This window comes from Corylus avellana, chromosome 8 (genome assembly GCF_965113065.1).
Source record: "Corylus avellana chromosome 8, dhCorAvel1.hap1.2, whole genome shotgun sequence".
Classification (NCBI taxonomy): Eukaryota; Viridiplantae; Streptophyta; class Magnoliopsida; order Fagales; family Betulaceae; genus Corylus; species Corylus avellana.
In genome coordinates this window covers 23,747,805-23,773,765 of record NC_142497.1, presented here as the reverse complement: position 1 = coordinate 23,773,765, position 25,961 = coordinate 23,747,805, and the positions used below count along the sequence as shown (strand labels likewise).

The 25,961-nt window shown below is 37.6% G+C and overlaps 1 protein-coding gene across 2 annotated transcripts in view; it reads left to right on the top strand.

Annotated features, from left to right (window-relative positions):
- The window catches only part of LOC132163636 (vacuolar protein sorting-associated protein, putative (DUF1162)), a 92,812-nt gene that overhangs the window by 52,383 nt on the left and 14,468 nt on the right, over window positions 1-25,961 (top strand). Inside the window, exons 17-41 of one of the 2 annotated variants that reach the window (XM_059574003.2) lie at window positions 122-217; window positions 353-454; window positions 7,175-7,233; window positions 7,415-7,517; window positions 8,016-8,201; window positions 8,301-8,417; window positions 10,321-10,604; window positions 10,759-12,329; window positions 12,429-13,648; window positions 14,485-14,613; window positions 14,700-14,855; window positions 15,378-15,950; window positions 16,103-16,174; window positions 16,279-16,728; window positions 16,859-17,042; window positions 17,126-17,894; window positions 17,988-18,104; window positions 19,012-19,285; window positions 19,602-19,715; window positions 19,802-19,885; window positions 24,147-24,197; window positions 24,325-24,504; window positions 24,582-24,907; window positions 24,985-25,359; window positions 25,462-25,525. In XM_059574003.2, coding sequence (XP_059429986.1) covers window positions 122-217; window positions 353-454; window positions 7,175-7,233; window positions 7,415-7,517; window positions 8,016-8,201; window positions 8,301-8,417; window positions 10,321-10,604; window positions 10,759-12,329; window positions 12,429-13,648; window positions 14,485-14,613; window positions 14,700-14,855; window positions 15,378-15,950; window positions 16,103-16,174; window positions 16,279-16,728; window positions 16,859-17,042; window positions 17,126-17,894; window positions 17,988-18,104; window positions 19,012-19,285; window positions 19,602-19,715; window positions 19,802-19,885; window positions 24,147-24,197; window positions 24,325-24,504; window positions 24,582-24,907; window positions 24,985-25,359; window positions 25,462-25,525 — 7,656 coding nt within the window. Of the gene's footprint in view, window positions 1-82; window positions 218-352; window positions 455-7,174; window positions 7,234-7,414; window positions 7,518-8,015; window positions 8,202-8,300; window positions 8,418-10,320; window positions 10,605-10,758; window positions 12,330-12,428; window positions 13,649-14,484; window positions 14,614-14,699; window positions 14,856-15,377; window positions 15,951-16,102; window positions 16,175-16,278; window positions 16,729-16,858; window positions 17,043-17,125; window positions 17,895-17,987; window positions 18,105-19,011; window positions 19,286-19,601; window positions 19,716-19,801; window positions 19,886-24,146; window positions 24,198-24,324; window positions 24,505-24,581; window positions 24,908-24,984; window positions 25,360-25,461; window positions 25,526-25,961 lie in introns of both variants that reach the window. The other variant, XM_059574002.2, reaches the window with a different exon arrangement.

Below are 25,961 nucleotides of genomic sequence, written 5' to 3'. Positions count from 1 at the left end.
AAGCTACTCATTTTAATAGCCATCTGTGCCTGAAGTACTTGTTATGAGGGGTGTAACTTGAATGACATCATGGTCAACATAGATGGAGACACCATCTATGATTGACCACCTTTATTTGCAGCCCATTCTAGAGAAAGGTGTAGCGGATAATAAGCATCCTTCCTGTACCATCCAAGTGGATCTGTCACCTAACTGTGAGGTTGAATTGTCGGTCAAGGTAATTACAATCTGTTGCCCTTATACACCCTCTCGCCTAAGCCAATGAGAGTGCTCCTTCTTTGTATCTTGCTTCATTTAGGTACATACTGTGAATTTCTATTGACAATTGCTTTATCATAACTTCTGTATTCAGGGCATGCTTCAACCACTTGAAGTTACTTTTGATGCAGAATTCTTTATGAGTTTCGTGGAGTTCTTTGATGTGTTAAAATCCTTAAGTTTTCAGCAAGAAAGGGTGAGCATTCATGATCAGTTCAGCTCCATTATATTGCTTTCAGATCCTGTTTCGTGTTTTTTGAGTCCTTTTCCATTCCTATGTATAAACTACTTTGTTGAGGGCTTTAAATTCTACTACTACATGATTTTATTGTTTGGTTAAAATGTCATGCACCAGGGGTGAGAATGTGTATAATGTTTGAGGTAGAGAATCTTAATAATACAACGATAGTAAGATTATGTTGGAAGAACTGCAATGAATGTTGCATTTCTTAAATACCCCACCATTTCTTCTGTTAATGTATTATGACTCTTTTAGTTATGTCGAAGTGTTGTAGGGATAGAACTGGACGATTGTGTTATTTTTTTTCTTGTCATTTATTTGGGGGCTTCCGAAAACAATTTGGTTTCACATTGCACTCTCAACCTTTAATTGTTTTGTTTCTCAGTTTCTTTAGCTCGTTGTCATCTGCTGTTCAAAGAAAACAAGTTGCTTTTGTTCTTCGTGTAAATGCCAAGTGGAAAAAGTGGTTATGGCACAGAAGTACCAATTAATATTTGTTTTTTGACTCTAGTTTCTCCTTTTTATCCCTTTCTTTCCTTTTTTCTTTTTCTAAATTTTTTCTGGAAGTGAATTTCTTTTTTGTTTTTGAGTGGACATCTCAAGATTGTTCCATGCTATACTTTTCAACAGTAATGGGCAGAAAATAACACTTTTGACATTTTGAATCATTTTGATGAGGACACAGCTATAATGACAATAAATCGAAAAAAAGGGTGCGTGAATCATTATTCTCGTGTAAATATTAACTTATAGCTTTGAATTTTCTGATGAGGATGCATTACCACATTGATTGGTCACTATGTTGCAATTGCTCAAGGAATTGCTTTCCGTCCACTTTGATCTGCTATTAGGAGGCACATGCTGATGTTGGGCAGCGCTTTGATTTGGTGATTAGGGTTTCATACCATCCATGTAGGTGAGTTTAAAGGCTCGAGATATTAGGTTTTACCATTAAGAAGGCTAGTTTAAGGACTGCAAGAAGACAAAGAAGGCTAGTTTACCATTAGGTTTTGGAGTTGAAACAACGCAAGAAGACAAAGAAATAGAATTACTGTCAATGGGCTGTGAACAGTACCTTTGATATTTTTAGGGTTTTTGAATATTTTTTTTTTGATAAGTAATGTCAATGTATTAAAAAGCGCAAGGGGCGCAACCCATATACATAGGAAGTATACAAAAGAGCCCACAAATACAAGCTTTAAACTGAAAATGACGCACATAAATTTAGAAATTCCGCAAGCGTTGAAACTTGCGAAGAATACCACAACACTCTCTATGAGAAAAGTGTTTGGAGCACCCTTTTCTTCAATTCTATAATTCCCATTTCATGATCCTCAAAATTCCATGCATTCCTTTCTCTCCATAAGCACCACATTACACACAAAGGGGCCATCCTCCAGATTTGCATGACTGACCGCTTACCCCTTTGCCCTCTCCAACTTCCCAAGCATTCCTTCAACCTACCCGGCATCACCCACGTTACACCAAACAGCTGAAGAATCATATTCCATATCTCTACAACAACTTCACAATGCAATAATAGATGATCGATAGATTCACCACTCTTCTTGCACATATAATACCACTCCATCACAATGATGTTCGTCTTACGTAGATTGTCCAACGTTAATATTTTCCCCATCACCACCGTCCATACGAAAAAAGCCACTCGCGGAATAGCTTTACTCTTCCAAATAATCTTCCAAAGGCCATCCACCAGGTCTGAATTAATCTTCACCTTATAGCATGACTTCACCTCAGAATTCTCTCTTCGAGGGAATCCAGCAAATTTTATCCACTCCACATTGCCTTACCTGTTGGGAATACAGCATTTCGAAAAATCTCGAAACCTCCTCCAGTTCCCAATCATGAACAAATCGAATAAACCTTACATTCCAATGAATAGCACCATTTACTGTCTCCATACTCTCCTCCACCCATGCCTCCTTTACACATGCTATATTGAACAAAGCGGGAAACAAAGTCTTCAATGATACCTCCCCACACCACACATCCTGCCAAAACAATACTCGAGACCCGTTTCTTACCTCAAATCGCACATGTTGCTTAAAATCATCCCACCCCCTTCGGATACATTTCCATATTTCCACCCCATACGATCCTCCTACCTCCTTGGAACACCAACCACCCCTCATCACCTCATATTTAACCTCCACTAATTTTCTCCACCACACATATCTTTCATTTGCAAATCTCCACAACCATTTACCCAATAAAGCTCGATTAAATTGAATCAAATTCCTTACACCTAATCGCCCCGCCTCCGTAGGCATGCAAATTTTGGACCAATTTACCAAATGAAACTTGAATTCGTCACCTACACCTCCCCACAGAAAATCTCTTTGTATTTTTTCTATACGCTTCGCCACTGTCTCTGGAATTTGAAACAGCGATACGTAGTATGTGGGTATGCTAGAAAGCGTACTTTTAATCAGCATTAGTCTCCCACCCTTGGATAAATACATTCACTTCCACCCTGCCAATTTCATCTCCATCTTCTCAATGACCTTATTCCATATAGATGGGTCCTTATTATGAGCACCCAAAGGTAGCCCCAAATATATAAACGGCATCGATTCCACTCCACACCCCAAGTATACTTGCCAATCCTTTTACATCTCCCACCTCACCTATAGGAGCAATCACAGACTTTGATAAATTTATTTTCAACCCCGAAACCGCTTCAAAACACAACAAACATCTCAAATTATGAAGTTGTTCCACCTTTGGCTTGCAAAAGATAATAGTATCATCTGCAAATAGTAAGTGTGACACTTCCATTACCTCAAGATGCTGCGAACCCACCGAAAAACCAGCCATAAGCTTTCTCTCCGCCGTTGCCTTCATCATCCTACTAAACGCCTCCATCACCAACGCAAATAATAAAGGGGACAAGGGATCCCACTGTCTCACTCCTCCAGTGCTGCTAGAAAAATCTGTAGGTGTTCCATTAATGAGCACGGAAAAACGTACAGTAGAGACACCATGATGAATCCAACCTCTCCATCTTTCCCCAAAACCGCATCTCTCTAACATTTATAATAAAAAGTCCCAGTTGACATCATTATAAGCCTTCTCCAAATCCAACTTGCAAATAAGACCCAGTTCCCTAGCTCAAATCCGGCTATCCACACATTCATTCGCCATTAAAATAGAATCCAATAATTGCCTACCTGGTATAAATGCATTTTGTGTATGTGACACAAGCTTCCCCATTACTGAGTTCAACCGACTAACCAAAACCTTCGAAATTATTTTATGCACCCCACTTACCATACTAATAGGTCAAAAATCCCTTATTTCCACCACCCTAGCTTCTTTGGAATAAGCGCAACAAATGTAGCATTAATGCTCTTCTCAAATTTACGGCTCTCATGAAATTCCTTGAAAACCGCCATCATGTCCTTCTTAAGCACCTCCCAACATTTTTGATAGAACGCCATAGTAAAGCCATTAGGTCCAGGTGCTTTATCACCCTTCAATTTCCTCACCACCTCCCAAACCTCTTCTTCCTCAAAATCTCGCTCCATCCACAATCTCTCCCCTTCATCTATGGAATTAAGATTTTCGATCATAGGATCTAAAAATCTGGTTGGTCTCCCCTGAAACTGTTCAGAATACAAAGCTTTATAAAAATGCACAATATGATCCTGTATTACTACCGGATCCTCGGTCCTGCTCCCACCAACCATCATTGCCGCAACCGTATTGTTTCTCTTATGCGAGTTTGCCAACCTATGAAAGAACTTCATATTCCGATCGCCCTCTTTTAACCACAATGCTCTAGATTTCTGCCTCCAACTCATCTCTTGGTGAAGAAGTGTCCTCTCTAGGTTTTGAGAACACTCAACTCGCTTAAGTGTCTCCTCCTCTGTTAAATCTCTACTTTCTACAATGCTATCCAATCCACCCAATACCTCCACCAACTCCTTTTTACGTTTTCCTATGTCTCCAAACACCTCCACATTCCATTTTTTGAGATCCCCTTTCAAAGCTTTCAACTTTCGAGCCAACACATAACTGGAGTTACCTTCGAATGAATAAGAGTCCCACCATCTCTTGACCTACTCCACGAACCCCTCCGCTTTTAACCACATATTCTCAAACCTAAAAGGTATTCGACCCCTTCTTCCAATTCCACACTCCAATATCACTGGAAAGTGATCTAATAATACCCTAGGCAACCTTTTCTGGCATACATCTGGATATCGTTCTTCCCATTCTGCAAATATCAAAAATCTATCAACTCTGGACCTTGCACGCCAATTAGACCATGTGATCTGCCCTCCTACCATTGGAAGATCAATAAGCCCATGCTCGAAAATGAAATCAACAAAACCAGGGTTCAAAAACCCTGGTTTTTGAATAGTAATAGGGGGAACATAGGATTTTGTTGAAGGGATAATGGTGTGTAAACAAGGTTTCATTGTGTTTGAGAATTCCAGTGACTCTTGCGGGCGATGGTTTGGCTACGTTGTCGGTGCGCGATATCGGCGATGGTATTGGGACTGCCGTTAATGGATCTAGGTCCAGCAGGTACGCGTCAGGGTTGGGTTCTACTTCTGCTTTGTTGCCGAAAACTATGCCGATCCGGCAGATCGCCATAGTGAGTATTCCTGTCTCTCAAGCAGTCAACTCTGTGTCATCTGCGGTGGTTATTTCTCCGATGAGCCGTCTGTGCAAGGAAAGGGAGGTTTCTTTTTCTGGGGCGGCGGATTCTATCTTCTCTCCGGCGACGGAGGAAATTGCTAAAGTTGATCGGATCCCCTCTCTGGCAAAAGGTTTGATTAAACGGGGGTTTTTTGGTCCGAGAGTTGTCTCTCCTTCTCCGTCAAAGGTGATGGAGGCATCCTTGACATCTCAGGGTCTTCAGGGTGACAGATCCTTCGGGGCGGTGGAGCTGTGCAAGGTTAGGGAGGCTTCTGGCGATGATCTTTCGTCGAAGGAGGAAGTTGAAAAGAATCCTGTTTCGGCGGAAGGCTTGATCCATTGGGGGTTTTTAGGGTCGAATACTGTTTCTACCTCTTTGCCGATGGTGAAGGAGGTGCCTCGTCTATTCAGGGTGCTAAGGTGTAGAATCTCCCGACTGCTCTATTGTCTCGATTTCTTCTCACTCCCTTGGGGCGGCTACTGTCTCCAAGTCTTAACTGGGGTGCTCTAGGAGGGTGAAGGAAAAGGTTGCTAAGCAACTACCTAAAAACAAGGAGCTGCTTGCCGAGGTTGTGGCAGAAACTCCGGCGGAGGGGGTGGAGGGCTATTCCAAGGTGGTGATCGATGCGGTGAACTTTGCTTCAGTGATGGGGTTGTCCGGGGGAGGTGACGAGAAAGATCTTTTCGATCTTTTTTTTGTCATTGAAAAGGAGAGGGAGTCTATAATTGATGTTTCTACTCCAAAGATTAAGGGGAAGAGGGAGCTCAAAAATTTGGAATGTGTTAAAGTAATGATTAAGTAATTAAATTTACCTCTTCCTATCAGCTTAAGCTTTTGGGATAACTGGTAATTTAACATAGTATCAGAGCCAAAGGTCATGGGATCGAATCTTGACTCCGTCAAATTACCTTCCATTTAAATTAAATATTTCACGTGTTAGGCCTCACCTATTATAAGGGAGTTTGAACCCACACGTGAGGGGGAGTGTTAAAGTAATGATTAAATAATTAAATTTACCTCTTCCTTTCAACTTAAGCTTTTGGGATAACTGATACTGTAACAAAATGCTCCATAAATTTGAAGGCTAGAAGCCGGAGGTCTTCTCTGGCTAAGTGCCAGAGCTGGCGGGGGTTTTTTGGGTCTAAAAATGCATTTTCCTTTCCCCTTGAGGTGCAGTAGGGGCTTTGGGTTTTTAGGGCTGTTATTGGGCTTTTGCGGGTTTTAGATTTGGATTTTTTCGGTTTTCTAGGGTGTTTTGAGTGTGGGTTTTGGTTGGGTTACCTATGTATACTTCTTTGTGTACTTAGAGGTGCTTTGTGGTTTTTTTGATATATACAACATTACTTATCAAAAAAAAGAAAAGAAGAAAAGGAACAAAAGAAAAGATGAGGAAAACCTTGGAGTTTCAACTGGGCTGCTTCTTAGTCTCACCATCACAGGCGTCAAGACCTCTCATCGGATCGACATTGGACAGTCACTTGGAGAAGGTAAACGTTAAAGGGTGCGGTAAAGCCGTAGAAAGGAGACAAGTGAAGGGGAAAGAAGAAAAGGGTAAAAGTAAAACGAATAACCAATGAAAACGGAAAGTTTCTTTTCTTTCTTTTTTGAAGAATGTTCTAATACCATGTAAATTAATAGAGGTTAAATTAATGAATGGTGGGTAAAAGTTAATTACTGCCCACATACATTTATTATTTATAGAAGAAACACAGTACAAATGTTAACATCTATCAGCAAGATAAAGCTGACCACAACTTCTAGGTAAGATAAACTTCTACAAAAACTAGATAAGATAAAACTACTCAATTCACATGTATATGCTTGTTTGAAATTTGGTAGTTAACATTTTAGAGTCCTTTAGTTAGGTAAAGGTTTTTAACTAGATTTCTCTCTCTTTGTAATACAATATAAATTTTAAAATGATTTATCGTTACCCATCATTTAGTATGTTTTGCTTCAAATTTTGTACAAGGATTTTAACAGTAACACCTGCCCTACTGCAGCTCCTCTTATCGCTGAATGGTATAAAAAATGCCAATGCTAGACTGTTATCAAAAGCTGAGTAAGTTTTCTTGTTCGCAGCGGAGATGTTGCCTTTCTTTTTTGTGAAAAAAGAATTATGTAGTTGACATATGTAGGTTTGTGTGTATATACATTTTCTTGAATTGCTTGACTGCTAGGTGATTATGTCTATATACATTTTGTCCAGTAGTCTGTAATATTGATATGAATATCTTTTGCAGATACATTTTATCAAGTCGTAAGAAAGTGATGTGGGACATTAGTATCATCAATATTGTCGTAAATGTTCCTTGGGGAAATGCAATTTCCGAGCAGTTTGACTTGGTACTTCCTTCTTTTACTGTGTGCTACCTATCATAGTGTATCAGTATCATTGGAGTCCTTTTGCTCTTTTTTTTTTCTCTTTTTTTTTTTTTTTGGTTTACATGTGTTACTTTGAGATCTGGCAACTCAGTGCTATGATGTTTCATCATGTTGGATTAGGGTTTCGGGTTTAATCTACTTATCAAAAAAAAAAAAGGGGTTTAGGGTTTAATCTACATGTTTACTGAAGTAATCTATGGTCCGTGTTATGCTTCATTTATCATGTGTTGTTTTTATATTCACTTTCTGCATATATTGGGTTTTTGTCTGGGGTTAGCTATTAGGATTACTCCTTAATGGTCAGATATTTTCATTGAGAAGCTGCATACTTAATTTTGGTTTTCACTGTCTTATTTGTGTGTCTGCTACATCAGTTACTGGCATGTATCTCTTATCTGCTTATTTTAATTTTTATGTTCTTGTCTTATATGTCAAATTTGTATTGAAATTTTTTGACAGGTATTGGAATTTGGAGCTCTTCTTTTTAAATCCAAATGTGATCTAGGTTCATTCCCTTCAAAATTTGGGGAAGAACGTTGTAACCTGAAAAATTTCTTAAATTCAATTTCCACCTCTAACTGTTCTATGAGCTCCCAACTTCAAGATCTTTATGATCACTTCGAAGTCAAACTAAACGATTTTGAGGTTAGATTTTTTTTTAATATTATTCAGATATTCTAAGAAGTACACTTTTTAGCCAGATTTTGTAGCCTACAAAGTAAGACCAAGGTTGATTTTTCGCAGATGAAGATAAGGGTGCCACATCATACGCAAACAATCTCCATCTTTGAGAAATGTTGTCCTTCTATTACCTTGGCTTCTTGCATGATCATGGATGAATCTATTTTGAAACAGTTAGAGGTAAATTTTAATTTTGAATTCATACTTCAATGTGGACTGTCATCATTGAGTTTCTTTACTATTGTTAGTGTTATATCTTTGTGAGCTTCATATACATTACATGCCCACAACTTGATAGCTTAAGCTTTTGAAATTAATAGTCTAATTCTTGGCAAGTGTTGCCTAGCCCCCATTCTTGACATAGCAGAAGACTAAGGTAACTAGTCAAAGAGCGGCGTCTTCGATTCTGCAGGGAGAAGCGTCTTCGTCTTCTACCCAAAAAATATAAAAACAAACCCGCAAGCTAAAAGAAGGATAAAACTCCGCAGAATATTTGAGAGAAAATTCTCTGATTTGATAATAATTCAATTGATTTTTTACATAATAGGCAAGCCTATTTATAGAAGAGAAATACTTGTAGAGAAAGTAAACCTACTTCTAGTAGAGAAAGTAAATCTAATCCTAGTAGAGAAAGTAAATCTAATACTAGTAGGAAAGTAAACATAATCCTATAGTAATAGTAAACCTAATCCTAATAAGGAAAGGAAATAAAGTCCTAATAAAATAAAATAAAATCCTAATATAAAATTGACAATCAGCGGGAATCGTGGCAATCTTTTCTTTTGTACTTCCATTGTTTGAGAATAGCTAAAATTCTGATCAAGCGGCGCTGCTCCAATATTATTTTTGATATTTTCTTTATTTTCATTTTTACCGAAAATAAAGGTAAATATCGTCCTACATCAATTCTAGTGTTGTGCACGTCTAAGACCACAGTTGATACAATGTTAATCGTGTGTACACTGTTGAAATATATAAGAAAAAATAAAATGTAAGAGAAAGAGCGGAGGTGGAGAGAGAATTTGAGAACACAAGAATTAGGGCTACATTTTGATACCATGTTTGCAATACAAATGGCCCTATTTGTAGGGAAAGGTACTTAATATTTACCATAAATGTATGATTGTAATCAAATCCTAGAGATTTGAGAGGAGTTGAAAGAATGCTTGGGAAGTTGGAGAGGACAATGGGGTAATCGTACAGTTTTGCAAATCTGGAGAATGGCTCATTTATGTGTAATTTGGTGCTTATGGAGAGAAAGGAATGCACGGAGTTCTGAGGACCGTGAACTTATAATTACAGAGTTGAAGAAAAGGGTGCTTCAAACACTTTTCTCTTGGAGAGTTTTGTGGCATTCTTCGCAAGTTTCAACGCTTGCAGAATTCCTAGATTTATGTGCTCAAATTGTCAATTTGATGAATTTTCTACTTGTGTTTCTGGCATCTGTAAATAAAGACCGCAGTTTGGTTTCCATCAAATAGATGAAAAAAATTATTTGAAAATACAATGAAAACCCTCAAATAAAACTATATAACCCATGACCTCCGTGACCATGGTTATGCTCCATGGACATGGACGAGAAGACCCCATGGAGGCCGTGGGTCTCTAACCTTGGAAACCCAAGGCCATGGTTGTGGGGGTTGGTTCTCCTTGGCAAAGGAAGTGTGGCTTTTTTTATATCTTTTTGGTTCCTTTTTCATTTTATATATTTTGCTGAAGGGGTCTATTTGATGGAAAACCTAACAAACACAAAACACCCAAAAATAATCCAAGACTAAAACCCGCAAAAGCCCAATAACAGCCCTAAAGACCCAAGGCCTCTACTGCACCTCTGGGGAAAAGGAAAATACATTCTTAGACCCAAAAATCCCCCACTGGCGCTGGCACTTCGCCGGGTCTAAAGCGAAAATACATTCATCATATTGGAAATGATTATCTCAATGTCAACAAGCAATAAAGCACAAGAGGATGACGGTATAGTCTGTGTTCATGTGTATGTATGTGCATGTATCCATGTTTATATATACTTATGTTTATGATGAGTAGAATTTTATTTCTCAGCTTTGTTTGTTCTAAATTTCAGGTTTATATTATTGTATCATCACTTCGTGCACACTTGTCTCCATCAATCTATGGTGCAGTTCTGGAATTGATAGCACATCTAGGTATTGTGTTTAGTCCAAAGAATGAATCTGTAACATCAGAAACTCTGGATCCACTTAATATGACACCAAATGGATGGACAACACATATTTTTGGTTTCTCTGTCAATGCGAATTTGGAGTCCGTGAGTTTACAAGTTGATATTGCAAATAATGGAGACTACAGTTCTGCACTGATGCTTTCTCTTAGAGACCTAGATATATGGTATGTTATTGCTTTTGGATTTTGTGTTTTTTCTTACATGTTTGTTTGCCTACATGGATGCACTCATAGAATTACACAAACTCATATACTTGCACTTTTTGCCATGTATAGATTATGGGAAAAATGAAGTTTGTGCTCTTTTGTTCAATTTCAGGTATGCACTAACAAAATTTGAGGAGTGCTGGATCTGTATGAAGGCATTGAAGATCACCATGCATCCACCGAGAGGTCAGGGGGAGAGCCATGTTCTGTATTCATGTGGGAATGCATCTTCTACCATTTCTATTTATCAGCATGACGATGATATTGGTCTTAATGATGGTAGTGACAATTATAATGACAGAGATTTATCTGCCAAAGGAGGATTTTTCTTACATTATAAATCTCACAGAACAGATTTGCTTCGCCACAAATTTACAGTTTACTTGAATGATGCTGATCTCCACTGCTACCCTTATGCAATTGGATTGCTGACCGGTTTCCTTGATAGACTGTCTGTTTATGATACATCTTCTGAAGGTGCCCATAGCCCCAAGGTGGATGCCGAAGTTCCAAATACTGTGCCTGCCTTTGGGTTTCAAAGGTTCGGTTTCTCAAACTTTGTCGATAACGGGTCCTTTGAATATCCGAGTATTCCTTTAGATCACTTCCCCTTTGTCACTCTTTGCAACTCTGGTTTGCTAGTTAGCCTTGAGAGTTCACTTCTTTGTCCCAATTCTGAATGGAGAAAATATCTGAATCTAAGGGACAGAAAAATCATAACTCCAAGGTTCGGTATCAAGGAGGCATGTAAACTTTTTCATACCCCTCCATTAGCATCCGCATCTGATAAAGAAGCATTTCATGTGTCTGGGACCTCAGGTGTCACTGATCGATTTGTTATTGATTTGCATCTCTGTCTAATGAGAGTGCATTTTCATGACTCCTCGTGCATTATTGGAACAATTACATTACCAGGCTCTAAATCTTCATTGCTTATTAATGAAGATTCTATGGATATTTTGTGTTCTATAGAGGGATTGACACTGACCTCATCTTGGTGGACACGAAATTTCCATGATTTTTTGTGGGGCCCCTCATTACCAAATTTATCTCCTATTTTGAATGTACGTGTGAGGAAAGAAAAAAGTAGATCACTCAGTTCTCACTTTGAAGTGAGCATTAGCATTCAGCATGTGTATTGCATTTTACCAGCCGAATATTTGGCCATAATCATTGGTTACTTTTCATTGTCTGAATGGAATTCAAATTCAAAGCCTGCAACTGAAGGCCATAAGTACACAGGAAATGAGAGTTCCTTTGCGTATAAATTTGAGATACTGGACTGCACTTTGATTTTTCCTGTGGAAAGGAATGAACGTGAGTTTCTAAATGTTGAAATTCGACAGCTGTACAGTAGTTTCATCCATGAGAGCATATCGGATAATGTATTGAAGGAAATTCCTCTTGAATATTTGGTTCCTCCACATATATTTGCGAGAAGAAATCACTGTTTAAATATTTTTGGACAAGACTTGTTGTTATCATTCCTGTTGTTGAAGGACAATGGATATGGTAACGTAACATTTGATGAAGATAGTGACTGTGTACATATTACCCTAGTTGCTCCCCTAAGTGCTGATATTTGGGTTACAATGCCATGTGAAAGTGAATCCCCTGATAGAAGCTCTCCCTCGACCACATGTGTCATGACAAGGGTCCGAAACTGTCAAATTGTGGTTGATGGTAAGAGTTTTGTCTTTCCTAGGTCACTAGCAATTACAATCATACCAGTTTATCTTGTCATGTTTTGAACTAATGTGTTCTTTCTTTTTTTGTTGGCAGATGGTCACTTTATAGATGGACTTGAGGCTCTGCAGGATGTCATAAATCAATTATCCTCGGTAGATAATCAGTCAAAAGGATTCAAATCTGATGTTCTACAGTTTCTTCAGTTAAAGAGGTGTCTAAAAGAGATTAGTGCAGTTTCGCATGTTGGCTCAAGCATGATATTCACAGAAGTTAGGTGTTATGTTAATTCATTGTCAATAAAATTGCATAGCTGTGGAAAAGATTCAATGGAATTGGTTGCTAAGGCTGACATGCAATTTTCATGCTCTGCATCATTGAAAAACGACACACTCTCAAGCTTTGGTCTTACTTTCTCCTCCTTGGAGTTATCTTCTTTGCCAAATTCTATTTTACTAGTGCAGTGCACCTCCACATGCCCTTCCTCGTCTGTTGTTGACATTTCTTTTTCCAAATCAATTAATGAAGAAAATGAACTTTGTTTTTCTCTTCCTTCTCTCAACATTTGGCTACATTTGTCTGACTGGACTAAGATTTTTGACGTTATTAACTCTTATGCTGGACAACTGACCAAAGCCACACTCCTGGATTCATCATCAAAGAGTTTGGCCTTGAATATAGTTGATCCATTGAAAAATGTGGCACTTGACGTCTCTCCAAGTTCTCATCATTCTACAAGTGTGTCAACTCAGTTTTCCTCAGTGAACATGAAGCAGGATGCTGTTTTCCTGATTGTAAGGTCAGAAAATGTTGGGATTACATTTTACTTCCCTTTATTGGTCACCAAAGAAGCTTGCAGGCAACTTAAGCTAGCTGACAAATACAAGAATGCATCCCAGAATGTTTCATCTGATGCGCATGAAGAAAACGATTACAAATTTCTTGTTTTGAGTTTGTATAGTAGAAGTACAGGATTCTTTATAGACGGAAGAAATATAAAATTTAAGTCCAGCTTGGAAAATTTGAGTGGCACAATTGCAATATGTGACAACAAGAGTGTTCCACCTTGGCCTCTTTTCCAGATATATCAGGTTGATGTGGAGGCTGAGATTGGTTCTAATCAGATGGAGGTTATGCATGTTGAAGTTGAGATTCAGTGCAATCATTCAGATGTGAGGCTTTCACATCGCATATTCTACTTCTTGCGTGGTGTACATTTCAATGTACTTGAAGCACAGTCTTCCAAATTTGTGTTTGGTGAGATTCATTTTAAGGCCCGGTTGAAGAAGGTTTCACTTCTGCTAAGTGATGGAAGGGTATGTTGGCCTTCTGGACTACTTAAGCTAAACTTTTCTATATGCGTTATGCGACAGAGGGAGAGATACTTTCAAAATATTTATCTATGTAATTCACATATATATATGCAATAGAATACTTATCAAAAAAATATATATATATGCAATAGAATACTTATCAAAAAAATATATATATATGCAATAGAATGAATAAAAAACTTTAATCTTGTGAGAGAGCTTTCTATTGAGATGTCTCATCTATAAAATGCCAATTTTTCCCAGTCAGCTGGAAATAAGGTTGACTTGATTTTAATTGAGTTTTAGAGCTAATTTTTCGGGACTTAAGTTATAAGGTATATAAATACGATAGTTGGTACTATCTTTCAAGGATTTTTCTTTGCCATCATGGTGCCATATTTTTAGGTATGAATTTTATCTCCAAAACCATTGAACCTTTAAAAAGAAAGACCAGCGATATGCCTTAATGACCCATTGAATTGTATCGGTGTGACAAAGGTCCATTGTAACCTCTGGTTGATCTCACTCAATTGATCATTCACAGTAGTCCGAATTTAGCCTGTTCAACAACTTGTCATTAAAGGGCATGCTCCCAAGTGAGATGTATCTTTGACTTGTTTGTTGTTGCAGGAGTTATTTTGTCCTTGATAATTTGTTGTCTTTTTTGCTTGCTTTTAGTCAGTCCCATGCTTGATGTTCACCATACTAAGAGAAATTTGTCCTACCCTTGCTTTCTCGCTAATATTTTATATATTTTATATATATAATCTGATGTAAAGTGGCTGGCTCTTAACCAGTCTACTTCATGTTGCTTATAGTTCTTAATTGCTTTCATGTAGTGGAGTTGTGGTGGACCTCTGTTGGAAATTCTTTTGAGGAACATCATCTTGCATGCTAGTGCGACTGAAAACAACATTGAGGGTTCAGTCGCTGCTGAATTTCAAGTCAACTACAATAACATTCACAAGGTACATGGTAACTAAGCATCACTATCTCTTCGTTTTTACAGTATGAATAACATGCTAATGGCTGCATCTGTTTGTAATGGTTGAAGGTATTGTGGGAGCCTTTTATTGAGCCTTGGCAATTTCAGATGGCTGTGATTAGAAAAAATGAGATGAGTGCTTTGCTGAACAGCTTCATCACGACAGATATCCAACTTAAATCAACAGGGCAGCTTAACTTGAACTTTACAGAATCTGTTATTGAGGTATATTTTGATGTATTATGTCCTGTGCTTCAAATTAATCATGGGTGTTTTTTTGACATTTAAATGTTATTTCAGTCTATCCCTAATTTTGAGAGTGGGAAATAAAATGTCTGCAGCCTTTTCAGAGATTGTTGCACAAAATTGGGGTTTCATTTGGCAAATGTAAAACTTGTTACGTAGCATTATTTCTTTAAATGGCTCTTATCTAATTTATTGGCCCTAATGTTGATGATGCATGTTCAACTCCCTAAAATGCCTCATAGAAACACAATTGTGCTTTTAAATCCCAGCTGGCATCTAAATACACCGTAACAAATTTGAGTTGTAATACTGGTTGCAGAAGTAGGTGTATATGTAGATCAAGTTATAGTCTCTAAGCCATTTAGTGGTTCAGGCCCCTACTGGATTCTATTGAAATAACATGAACCTTTGAATGCTGACATTCTGTGCAACTTCATCATCTTGTTTGTTTTCATTTTTTCCATTTTAATCCATTGCTAACGTACATAATTTGTGTTTCAGTGCCTTTCTAGGACAATTGAGATGATAAAGGATGCTTGGGATCTGATGGAACCATATGATCATCCTGAAAGCCAGAAATTCTTAAATTCTCCGTTTACTAAATATATGTCTGATGGAAGATATGCTCCTTACATACTTCAAAATTTGACTTCTGTGCCACTAATATATTATGTTTATCGAGGACTGGGTACTCCTGACAAGTTTGATGTCTCAGAAGTGAGGGATGGAAATCGTGTGCAACCAGGTTCTTCTCTTCCTATTTATATTAAAGAAACTCCTGAAGAACAACTTTTTCATTGTAGGCCAGCCCATTCTTCTGATAGACTTCATGAGCAGAAACCAAATGCGTTTACTCATCATTTTATTACCATTCAACTTGAGGGAACATCTGTGCCTTCTGCTCCTATTTCAATGGATCTTGTGGGACTTACCTACTTTGAGATTGATTTTTCCAAGGCATTCAATGACAACACTGAGGAGAATGGAACATACACCCGGAGTGGGTTTCTTGTTCCTGTTGTGTTTGACGTTTCAGTGCAGCGGTATTGCAAGTTAATACGATTGTACTCAACTGTAAGTACAACGTCCAATTTTAATATGATTTTTTTATACTAATGAGGTTCCCTTGCATTTCACGTATTCTTGGGTTTTCTTCCTCTTTTTTTTTGTTTTTTTTCCTTTTTTTTTTCATTCATTCTTTGCTAAGGCACAGTTGATATACTTAGGTTGTACTTTCAAATGCAACTTCACTGCCATTAGAGCTGCGATTTGATATTCCATTTGGTGTATCCCCAAAGGTATGAAGAAAAAAAATTATTGTACCCTGTAACAAATCCAAGGTAGCTATTCCTTTCTGTGTCGGTGTACATTATAAAACTTCCAATTCATTCTACTTTTTCAGATATTAGACCCAATATATCCTGGTCAGGAGTTGCCACTGCCTCTACATTTGGCTGAAGCTGGTCGCATGAGTTGGCATCCAATTGGAAATTCTTACTTGTGGAGTGAATATTATAACCTCACAAGCCTTCTTTCTCAGGAGAGTAAAATTGGATTTCTTAAATCGTTTGCTTGCTATCCACTTCATGCAAGTGGCGATCCATTTCGTTGTTGTGTATCAGTCAGAAATATCAGCTTGCATTCATCTGATCAGCCGAAGAAGGGTGGTTCTCTGCATATAAAGGGTACTTCAAAGAAAATAGTTGAAAGTTGTGATCTGTATGAGTCAAAGAAGCGGTTTGTTCACCAAGTGACCCTAACTACTCCATTAGTAGTGAACAACTACCTTCCCGAGGCAGTTTCATTGACAATTGAAAGTAGTGGGGTTACTCATACCGCATTTCTTTCAGAGGTTGTGATTTAAATTTTCTTATCAGATATATTTTAGTCTAAATACAGATTTCAGTACTGCTTTTTGTTTTCTTGACTTTTATTGGGCATGGTGCAGTTACTCAAGAAAATCATATGCTAAACTTGTACAGGTGAAAACTTCCTTTCATCATATTGATCCATCACATGACCTGGGACTAGAAATCCATATTCAAGGATTCAAACCATCAGCTTTCAAGTTTCCTCGAACAGAAAAATTCTGTACAATGGATAAGTTCAGTGGGACCAAGTTTTCGATGTCTGAAACTGTGACCTTTTATCCAGATTTGTCAAATGGTAGTAGATATTTACCATCAAATTTACTGTTGAATTTATTGTATGTGTAATGTATTAATTGTAATAGCGTTACTTTATTCTAGGTCCAGTATATGTAACAGTGGAGAAGACAATCGATGGATTCTCGGGTGCGAGGGAACTATTCATTTTTGTCCCCTTTCTGTTATATAATTGCACTGGTTTTCCCCTCCTGATTTCAGAATCTGCCGATGACATGAAACGAGTGGGCTGCATTATTCCTTCCTGTTATGATATGGTTGAACAAGAACTGCTACTGGGCAAAAAAGATGGTCTCAGTCTGCTATTATCTAGCCATGATTCACAAGCTATGGCTCCACCTAGTTTAAGATGTTCTTCCCCAGAAAATCACATTGTCTCAACCAGGGAGAATGTAGATTTACACTCAGCAATATTTTTCATAAAACCTTTGATTTCATCTAACTCCCTCACAAAGTCTTGCAAAATATCTAATAAAATTGATATAGACACTCAAAAAGCTTTTCTAAACAGTTCAAAAGACAGTTTGGGTTCAAGCAGTCTGTTGATTTCTAGGAATTCAAATTCTGTAGGACATGAGAATGAAAAAGTCAGGGCATGCATGTATTGTCCTAATCCTATTTCCTCTACAAATGAAGTTATGGTTAGAGTAAGTAGGTTCCTACCTGAGTGCCTTGCAGAAAACATGCCAAATTCTTCATGGTCAAGCCCATTCTTTCTTGTTCCACCTAGTGGTTCAACTACTATTCTTGTTCCAAAATCATCATCAAATGCTGCATCCTTGATATCTGTGACATCAAATACAGTTGATGGACCATTTGCTGGGAGGACAAATGCCATTACTTTCCAGCCTAGGTGATGTAGTTAGAAGAACTACATTAAACAAAGTGTTTCTTTATATTCTTTAAATATTGTCTCTCTATCGTGTTAAAACTCCTTATGTTGCAGATATGTTATCAGTAACGCATGCAACATGGACTTATGTTATAAGCAGAAGGGAACTGATCTTGTTTTCCGTTTAGGCGTTGGAGAACATGCTCATCTTCACTGGACAGATACAACCAGGTTGTTGCATTGTATAGTTGCTAACATATAGAGTTCTTCGGTATGAATTTGAGTTCATGCTTACTCACATGTCCTCATTGTAAATGCATATTACAGATATCTATGCACACACTGGAAGCACATACAAATTTGTGTCAGGAAATGTCTGTTCAACTTATTATTGTTCTCATGAATTCTCCTGTAGTCCTGTGTATAATGTTTTGATTATATTTTGATTTTTTGCTGTCATTTGTCGAATACCATTTTTCCCCTTTTTAGGTAATATGTGAGCATAATGCTTTAATATTGTGAAATGTAGCCAATATGGGTATGAAATTAACTTTTAAACAAATCAATCAGTTCACCCTTTTAAGTGAAAAAATCATAGAGCTCCTTATCGAGATTTATAAATTCAGGATCCCAAAAAAAAAAAAAAAATAACCTTTTTGTCCCATGCACTTCACAGAAGCATATGCTTTTGGGCTTAAGCTAGCCTGTTTAAAGGTGCTTTGTGAGCATCTACATAAAAGCCTTGCTAAGCTGCATGCTGAAAACACACGTAGGCACCCTTTAATAACTCTGAATAAAATCCTGCCTTCTGTAGTGTATTTTTCTCTTGATATATACTAATGAATTTGCCAGAGTAAATCCCAGCGCCCCCAACCCTTGGCTACCATATGAGGGATTCTTAAAGAATGGGAGAATTGGAAATTAAAAAAATAACAAATTAAATGGTTAAGTTCAAGATGTATTTAACCTTAATGATTACTGCTGGAATGTCAACATTGCAACTCAATTTAATCATTTGAATCATGTCTGGCCATTTTGTTCACTTATTTTTTTGCCATTGCTTGGCGATATCACTTCCATTCCTATCTTTTCTTTGCTTCTGCTTTCCCTACTTTGTTGACATTTCAACTTGTAGCAGGGAATTACTGGTTTCGATTCGTTATAGTGAACCTGGATGGCAATGGTCAGGCGGTTTCTTGTCTGATCAGCTTGGTGATACTCAAGTAAAAATGCGGAACTATGTCTCCAATGCATTAAATATGATACGGGTTGAAGTGCAGAATGCTGATGTTTCCATTGGAGATGAAAAAGTTGTTGGAAGCCTCCATGGAAGTTCTGGGACAAACTTGATTCTCTTATCAGATGATGATACAGGGTATATGCCATACAGAATTGATAATTTCTCGAAAGAGGTTGGTATTATTGTGCAATTCATCTATTCACCACACTAAATGGTACTTCAAAATAGTTGCAATAAGGTCTAACGGTTAATTTTGAGTACAGATATTTTCTATTTTTGTGATCTTGTTTCCGACAGGATTCCTTTTTGTTTTACACAAAGTTGTGCTTCAAATTGATGCTTTCTTTGGCCTTTTACTTGTAGCTTGAATTCATCAGTTATTTTTCAAAATTCATCTTTTAAATTTTATATTCTTGACAATCTAGACATCCATCATGTTAAAAACTTGATTGACTAAATTTTACTTCGTGCTACTTGCCACTTTGTAGAGGCTACGGATCTACCAGCAAAAATGTGAAACATTTGAGACTATTGTTCACTCTTATACATCTTGCCCTTATGCCTGGGATGAGCCCTGCTACCCACATCGTCTAACTGTCGAGGTAATTCCATTTGGTTTTTGTATAAAATGATGGATACCTTCTAATGTTTACTAAATAAAGTTTGTTCTATTTTTTGGGACTACAAGGTACCTGGAGAGCGTGTTTTGGGGTCGTATGTTCTCGATGATGTGAAAGAATACTTGCCTGTATACTTACCATCATCCTCCGAGGTATACTTTTTGTCTTCATTTGTCTTGGTACGTAAAACACTTGGTTTATGGTATGCAAAAAGTCGGTGCGTCAAATCTTACATCAACTTTGCATGGTTTAATTTTCTGAACTGATCCTTTCTTGTATGTTTTTCTGAAAATGACCAATTCATCTATCTCTATTTTCTGTGCATAAAGTACAGCTTGTATCTTGAATGTTGTCTGAAAATAGTCAAACAACAATAGCACATTACTCTAGGAACACTGGGCTTAATCAAGTTCCCTCCAAAGTTGCAATGAAAATCTTTTGTCATGGTTAAATCACCATTTATCTTAAAAGTTTAAACTAATAGGAAGTGGTAAATTTGATCATTTAATCAATACTTTAACACTCCCCCTCACATGTGGGCTCAAACTCACTTTTAATATGTGAGGTACGACACGTGGAATATTTAATTGAAATAGGGAGGTGAATGACGGAAACAGAGTTCGAACTCATGACCGATACTATGAAAACATGTTAAATCACCATTTATCCCAAAAGCTTAAGCTAATAAAAAGAGGTAATTTAATCATTTAATCAATACTTTAACAAACATGAAGAGAGAGAGAGAGAAGAAAAATTGAGTGAGTTTTATTTTTGATGTGGTTATCATCCTCATTCTGTTACAGCAGCAAAAATAGTCAAAATAATTCCTCGTTAGTAAAGCTTGTAACTTTTAGATCCTCTTGTCGGATGTCTCAATTTTAGAGAACACTTTTTAATCAGATGGGATGTCATAGCAGGATTAAACTTTCAATCTTTCAATTGAACTATCAGGATTAAACTTAATTGTGTGCAACATCCAATAAATGACGATTCTTGCACTTAGGCAAACCATTTTGTTGTGGAGTGTAAGCACATAAGGTTTGATGGATAATGCCTTTCAAGCCAAGAAGGAATTGAACCACATCTGCATCTTGACGTTGTTTTTCCATTTTCTTCCAATCAGTAGAAAGCGATTGGAACATGTTCATCTCCTTACAGATGGCCACAACATGAATATAGTACTCATCCACAATTTGAGCACCTTGTTCAAGCCTAAAATCGGAGTGATATTTTTAGTAGCAAAATACTTTTTTTTTTTTATAAGTAATAATGATATAAAACAAACGCGCAGAGGGGCGCAACCCATATACACGGGAAGTATAAAAAGAGAGCGCCTAAGAGGGAGAAAAATGAAAGAGAGTCAGAAAAACTAATCACTAAAGAAGCTAACCAAGCGGCCGTCCAAGAGTAAAGAGCAAAAAAGAAAAAATAATGAGTTCCTCTAAAGTCCTAGTGGAATTCTCAAAGCATCTAACATTTTTTTCGCTTCATAAACTCCACATAAGACAAAGAGGGATCATCTTCCACAACACCGCACTTCGAGAACGCCCTCCCTTCCACCAGCAATCGAACAAGTCCCCTGCCCTGCAAGGCATAACCCAAACCGACTAAAAATAGTATGCCAAAGAGCACTTGCAATCTCGCAGTGAAGAAGAAGATGATCAACTAACTCTCCGGTCTTCTTTCACATACAACACCATTTCACTACCACAAAGTTCCTCTTACGCAAATTATCGTGAGTCAGAATTTTGCCGAGAACTGCAGTCCACTAGAAAAAAGCCACTCGCAACGGCACCTTAGTACGCCAGATACTCTTCCAAGGAAACGCCTCATGGTCGATGTTGGACAAGGCCTTGAAGAACGACTTTACCTCGAACTTACCCTTCTTAGACGAGGACCAACGAATACGATCCACAGTACCAAGGGAGAACTTACAAGAGTACAGCTGATCAAAGAAAGAAAGGACCATATCCATCTCCCAATCCTGGACGGGCTGCACAAAAATGACATTCCACTCGACAACCCCATTCCTCCAAGTAAAGTTATCCTTCACCCAAGGTTTTTTGTATCTAGCAATACTGAATAGGGAAGGGAAGGCATGCTTCAAAGATTGTTCCCCACACTAAATATCATGCCAGAAACGAACTTTCGAACCCACCCCCACCTCAAACCGAATACCTTTGGCAAAGAAGTTCCAACCTTGTTGAATATGCTTCCATAAACCCACACCATGAAAGCCCGATACCTCCTTCGTACACCACCCACCATCCTGGTCTTCATACTTAGCTTTGATAATCTTGTACCAAAGAGCCTCACTCTCATTCGCATATCTCCAAAGCCATTTTTCCAAGAGAGCTTGGTGAAACTGATGCATCTTCCGAATGCCAAGACCACCGGAGCACAAGGGACGACAGACTTGATTCCAGCTTACAAGATGCAACTTTGGCTCATCTCCTATCCCTCCCCACAAGAAATCTCTTTGGACTTTCTCAATCTTTTTTGCTACACATAGGAATAGGAAACAGAGACAAAAAGTAAATCGGAAGATTAGACAACGCACTCTTAATGAGAGTCAAACAGCCTCCCTTAGAAAGATACATTCTCTTCCAACCAACCAACTGACGCTCCATCTTTTCAATCACATCATTCCACATAACCGTATCCTTATACGACGCCCCAAGAGGCAGACTCAAATACTTCATTGGCAAAGCAACAATACTACACCCAAGGATTTTAGCTAAAGCCCCAATGTTTTCCACCTCACCAATAGCCACAATTACTGACTTTCCAAGATTAACTCTCAAACCCGAAACAGCTTCAAAACATAAGAGAATAAGGCGCACATAATGGATTTGCTTGGGAGAAGCTTCACAAAAAATCAAAGTACATATAAATGAGATGATCCCAAATATCCTTGGCAGTAGGAAGATAGATACAAGAGGAGCTACTGTGATATTCAATATTGTTCAACATAAGAGAGAGAATTTGATTATCTTCTTATTCCCAAAGGCTAGTAGAATTAGTGTCTTGATGCTTATTTGAGGTTAAGTGAGATTCAATATTGTTCAACATATTCTTCCTTTGTGCTTAATGTGGAGTACATGGAGGGAGCAAAATGCTAGATGTTTTGAAGATTGCGAGAAGACGAAGCAAGAGCTCAAGAATATCCTAATTAAATCGCTTTTAGTTGGACAGAGGCGTATAATATTTCTCAATCTTCTAACTTTTTTGAATTTGTGGATTTTTGTTCCTCTTTTAGCATGTAAGGGGGACTCTCTTTGTATACATCATGTGTATTAGGGTTACACCCCTCTGCACTTATCAATGAAATGAATTATTTGTCAAAAAAAAAAAAAAACAAAACAAAAGGAAAACAGAAATCTAAAGGCAGATTGATTCTCAACATGCCAAGATGGTTAACTAAATCCTGATGCTCTGATTCCTAAAAGATGCTTCCAGCTTTTAGATTCAAGAAGAAAGAGAGATCTAGGGTTTATAGAAAAACTGCTTATCTTGAAAAGGAGAGCTGAATCTAGTCTTTTTTTTTTTTTTTTTTTTTTGGATGTCGGGGAACCTCTCCAAGGTAAGGCCCTTCGGATCCACCCTTGCAAAGTAAACCCCAGTCCCATGCACCGCACCCTCGAAAGTTTTCCGACATGGAACAGGTTAAATTGCTGGCTTTTCACCAAGGAGTGTGGCGCCAAAAGATTGTTTGCACCCATGATTTGTTGAACCTTGGACCTTGAAGGGAGCAAACCTTAAGAGCAAGGCCTCCACCACTTGGGCCAACCCCTTGGGGTTATCTAGTCTCTGTTATTAGCACTGAATATCTCTTTACAATTGTCAAAACTGATTACAAAAGTCTGGTAATCTGTTATGTATACTTTCTAACAGCTAATACTAGGCTATACTACCCTTGCATTGTGGTTACTTGAGCAAAATGACATTCACAAAAAAATTACAGACTTTGCTTTAAAAATAGAGATCCAAGAACTTTATCAATTAAATGATATTAACCAAATAAAATATTGAAGTCATCTTTGATTATTTTGATGGCTTTATTAACAAAACATAATTCAAAAACTGGCTTCATTTACATCTTAGCATAGTATATAGGTAGTTATCTTAAGAACTAATCTTCTGTTAAACAAATTAAGCCTTGATAATGCACAAATTAAGAGCAATATAGATTTTGTACTAGTACTGAATCTACACAGTGATTTTTTATTTTTATGTTTATTTTTGTTAATACTATCTAGAGTTTATTTTTAAATTAAAGTGTTCTGTACCTTAGTTCCTGTTAATTTTGTAATTAATCTTACACTCAATAGATATTCACTGATTTTTGTTAGTTGACCTTATAAGCATGATTTATGTGCACGATCTATTGCTTACACTAGTTTTTTTCTACAGAAGCTTGAGAGGACATTGCGTTTGTCAGTCCATGCTGAGGGGGCAACCAAGGTTTATTTCTATAATAGTTTGGTACATGCAGTAAACTAGGTTTTTTGTTTTTTCCTAATCAGGTACATGCAGTAAACTATCTGGTGGTTTATCTCGATGGCTCAATGATTGCTTTCCACTGTTGCAGGTCTTCTGTGTTATTGATTCAAGTTACCACATATTGAACGACATGAAGAATTCAAGCGTCTATCAGTTTAGAGAAAAGCGGAAGCATGCTCAGAGACAAGAAAAGCTAGTTGATTACAAGGAAAAACTTTCTGTTGTTATCCCATATGTTGGCATCTCCTTGATTAATTCTGACCCACAGGTATATGGAACATAGTGAATTCTCCCATCTTCCATGAAGCTTCTTTAATCTCTGTTCACCAGTTAGTTCTTTTGCAGGAATTGCTTTTTGCCTGTGTGAAGAACTTAACAATCGATCTGCTACGGAGTTTGGATCAACAGAAGTTTTCCTTTCAAATTTCATCATTGCAAATAGACAACCAGCTGCGCACTACTTCATATCCTGTTATCTTGTCCTTTGATCATGAATACAGAAGCACCTTGGCTGGCCAAATAAGAACATATGATAATAGCGCAAAAGCAAGAAATGAAAGATTATTACCAATGGCTTCTGATAACTCTTGCGAACCTGTATTCTATCTAGCTGTGTCAAATTGGAGGAAGAAAGATATTTCATTGGTTTCATTTGAATATATAAGCTTAAGGTGTCTATTTTCTGCAATTAGTAAATTTAATAGTTTAATACTTTCGGTGCTTATTATGTACTGTTTAATACTTGCAGAGTAGCAGATTTCCACCTTGAGCTTGAGCAAGAAGTGATACTAAGCTTGTTTGGCTTCTTCAGAAATGTTTCTTCAAGGTTCCAGAGTAGAGGCTTGCCATTTTCTGATCCTTTACCGCATCCTCATATCTGTGATACAGGTTTGGTAAAGGAATCCTTGACCCATGTTCAGAGATGTGAGTCTTTGAATGGAAGGGAGGACCAATTTCTTTCAATGAATGTTCCCGTGTTCAATGAAAATAATGGAGACAGTCTATCACTACCTTCAGTAGTTCCAATTGGAGCTCCTTGGCAGAAAATTTATCTTTTGGCTAGAAGACAGCAGAAAATCTATATTGAAGTATTTGACGTGACCCCCATCAAGTTAACTTTAAGGTGACTCCATTGTCCTTCACAGTGAGGATGCATTTGCTATATCGCGTATATCTCCTATATTATTACTTAAGCCCTTTATTATTATAAACATCTCTTGCACAGCTTTTCCAGCTCTCCATGGATGCTCAGAAATGGGATTCTTACATCAGGAGAATCTCTTCTTCACGTAAGTACCATTTCTTTTTCCTAGAAATGGTGTCTAATTTATGAAAATTATTTTCTTCAAGCCCTCATGGAGGAGAGTTACGGTAGGTTGATAGCCAGAATAAAAGTGTGATGTTATATAATGAACATTATATGTACTAGACAGGTAGGTTATAAGACTTTGGGTTGTGTTTCTGTTACTTGAAATCAAGTACTGCTTTTTAGGTGCACGTTGAGTATACTTGTCAAATCTGTCAAAAGATCTTCTAATTGTTGGATGCATGGAATCAGCTATAAAAGATGAAAAATTGGTCCATGTATGTGGGGATGTCAGACATGAATAGGCATAGTAGGTAATCTATATAGACAGCTTTCATTCGTTCCTTGAAAGGAATTTTAAGCTATAGACACACAAAGCTTCTGCTGTCTTTTCAAACATGAGCCTCAAACTCTCATAA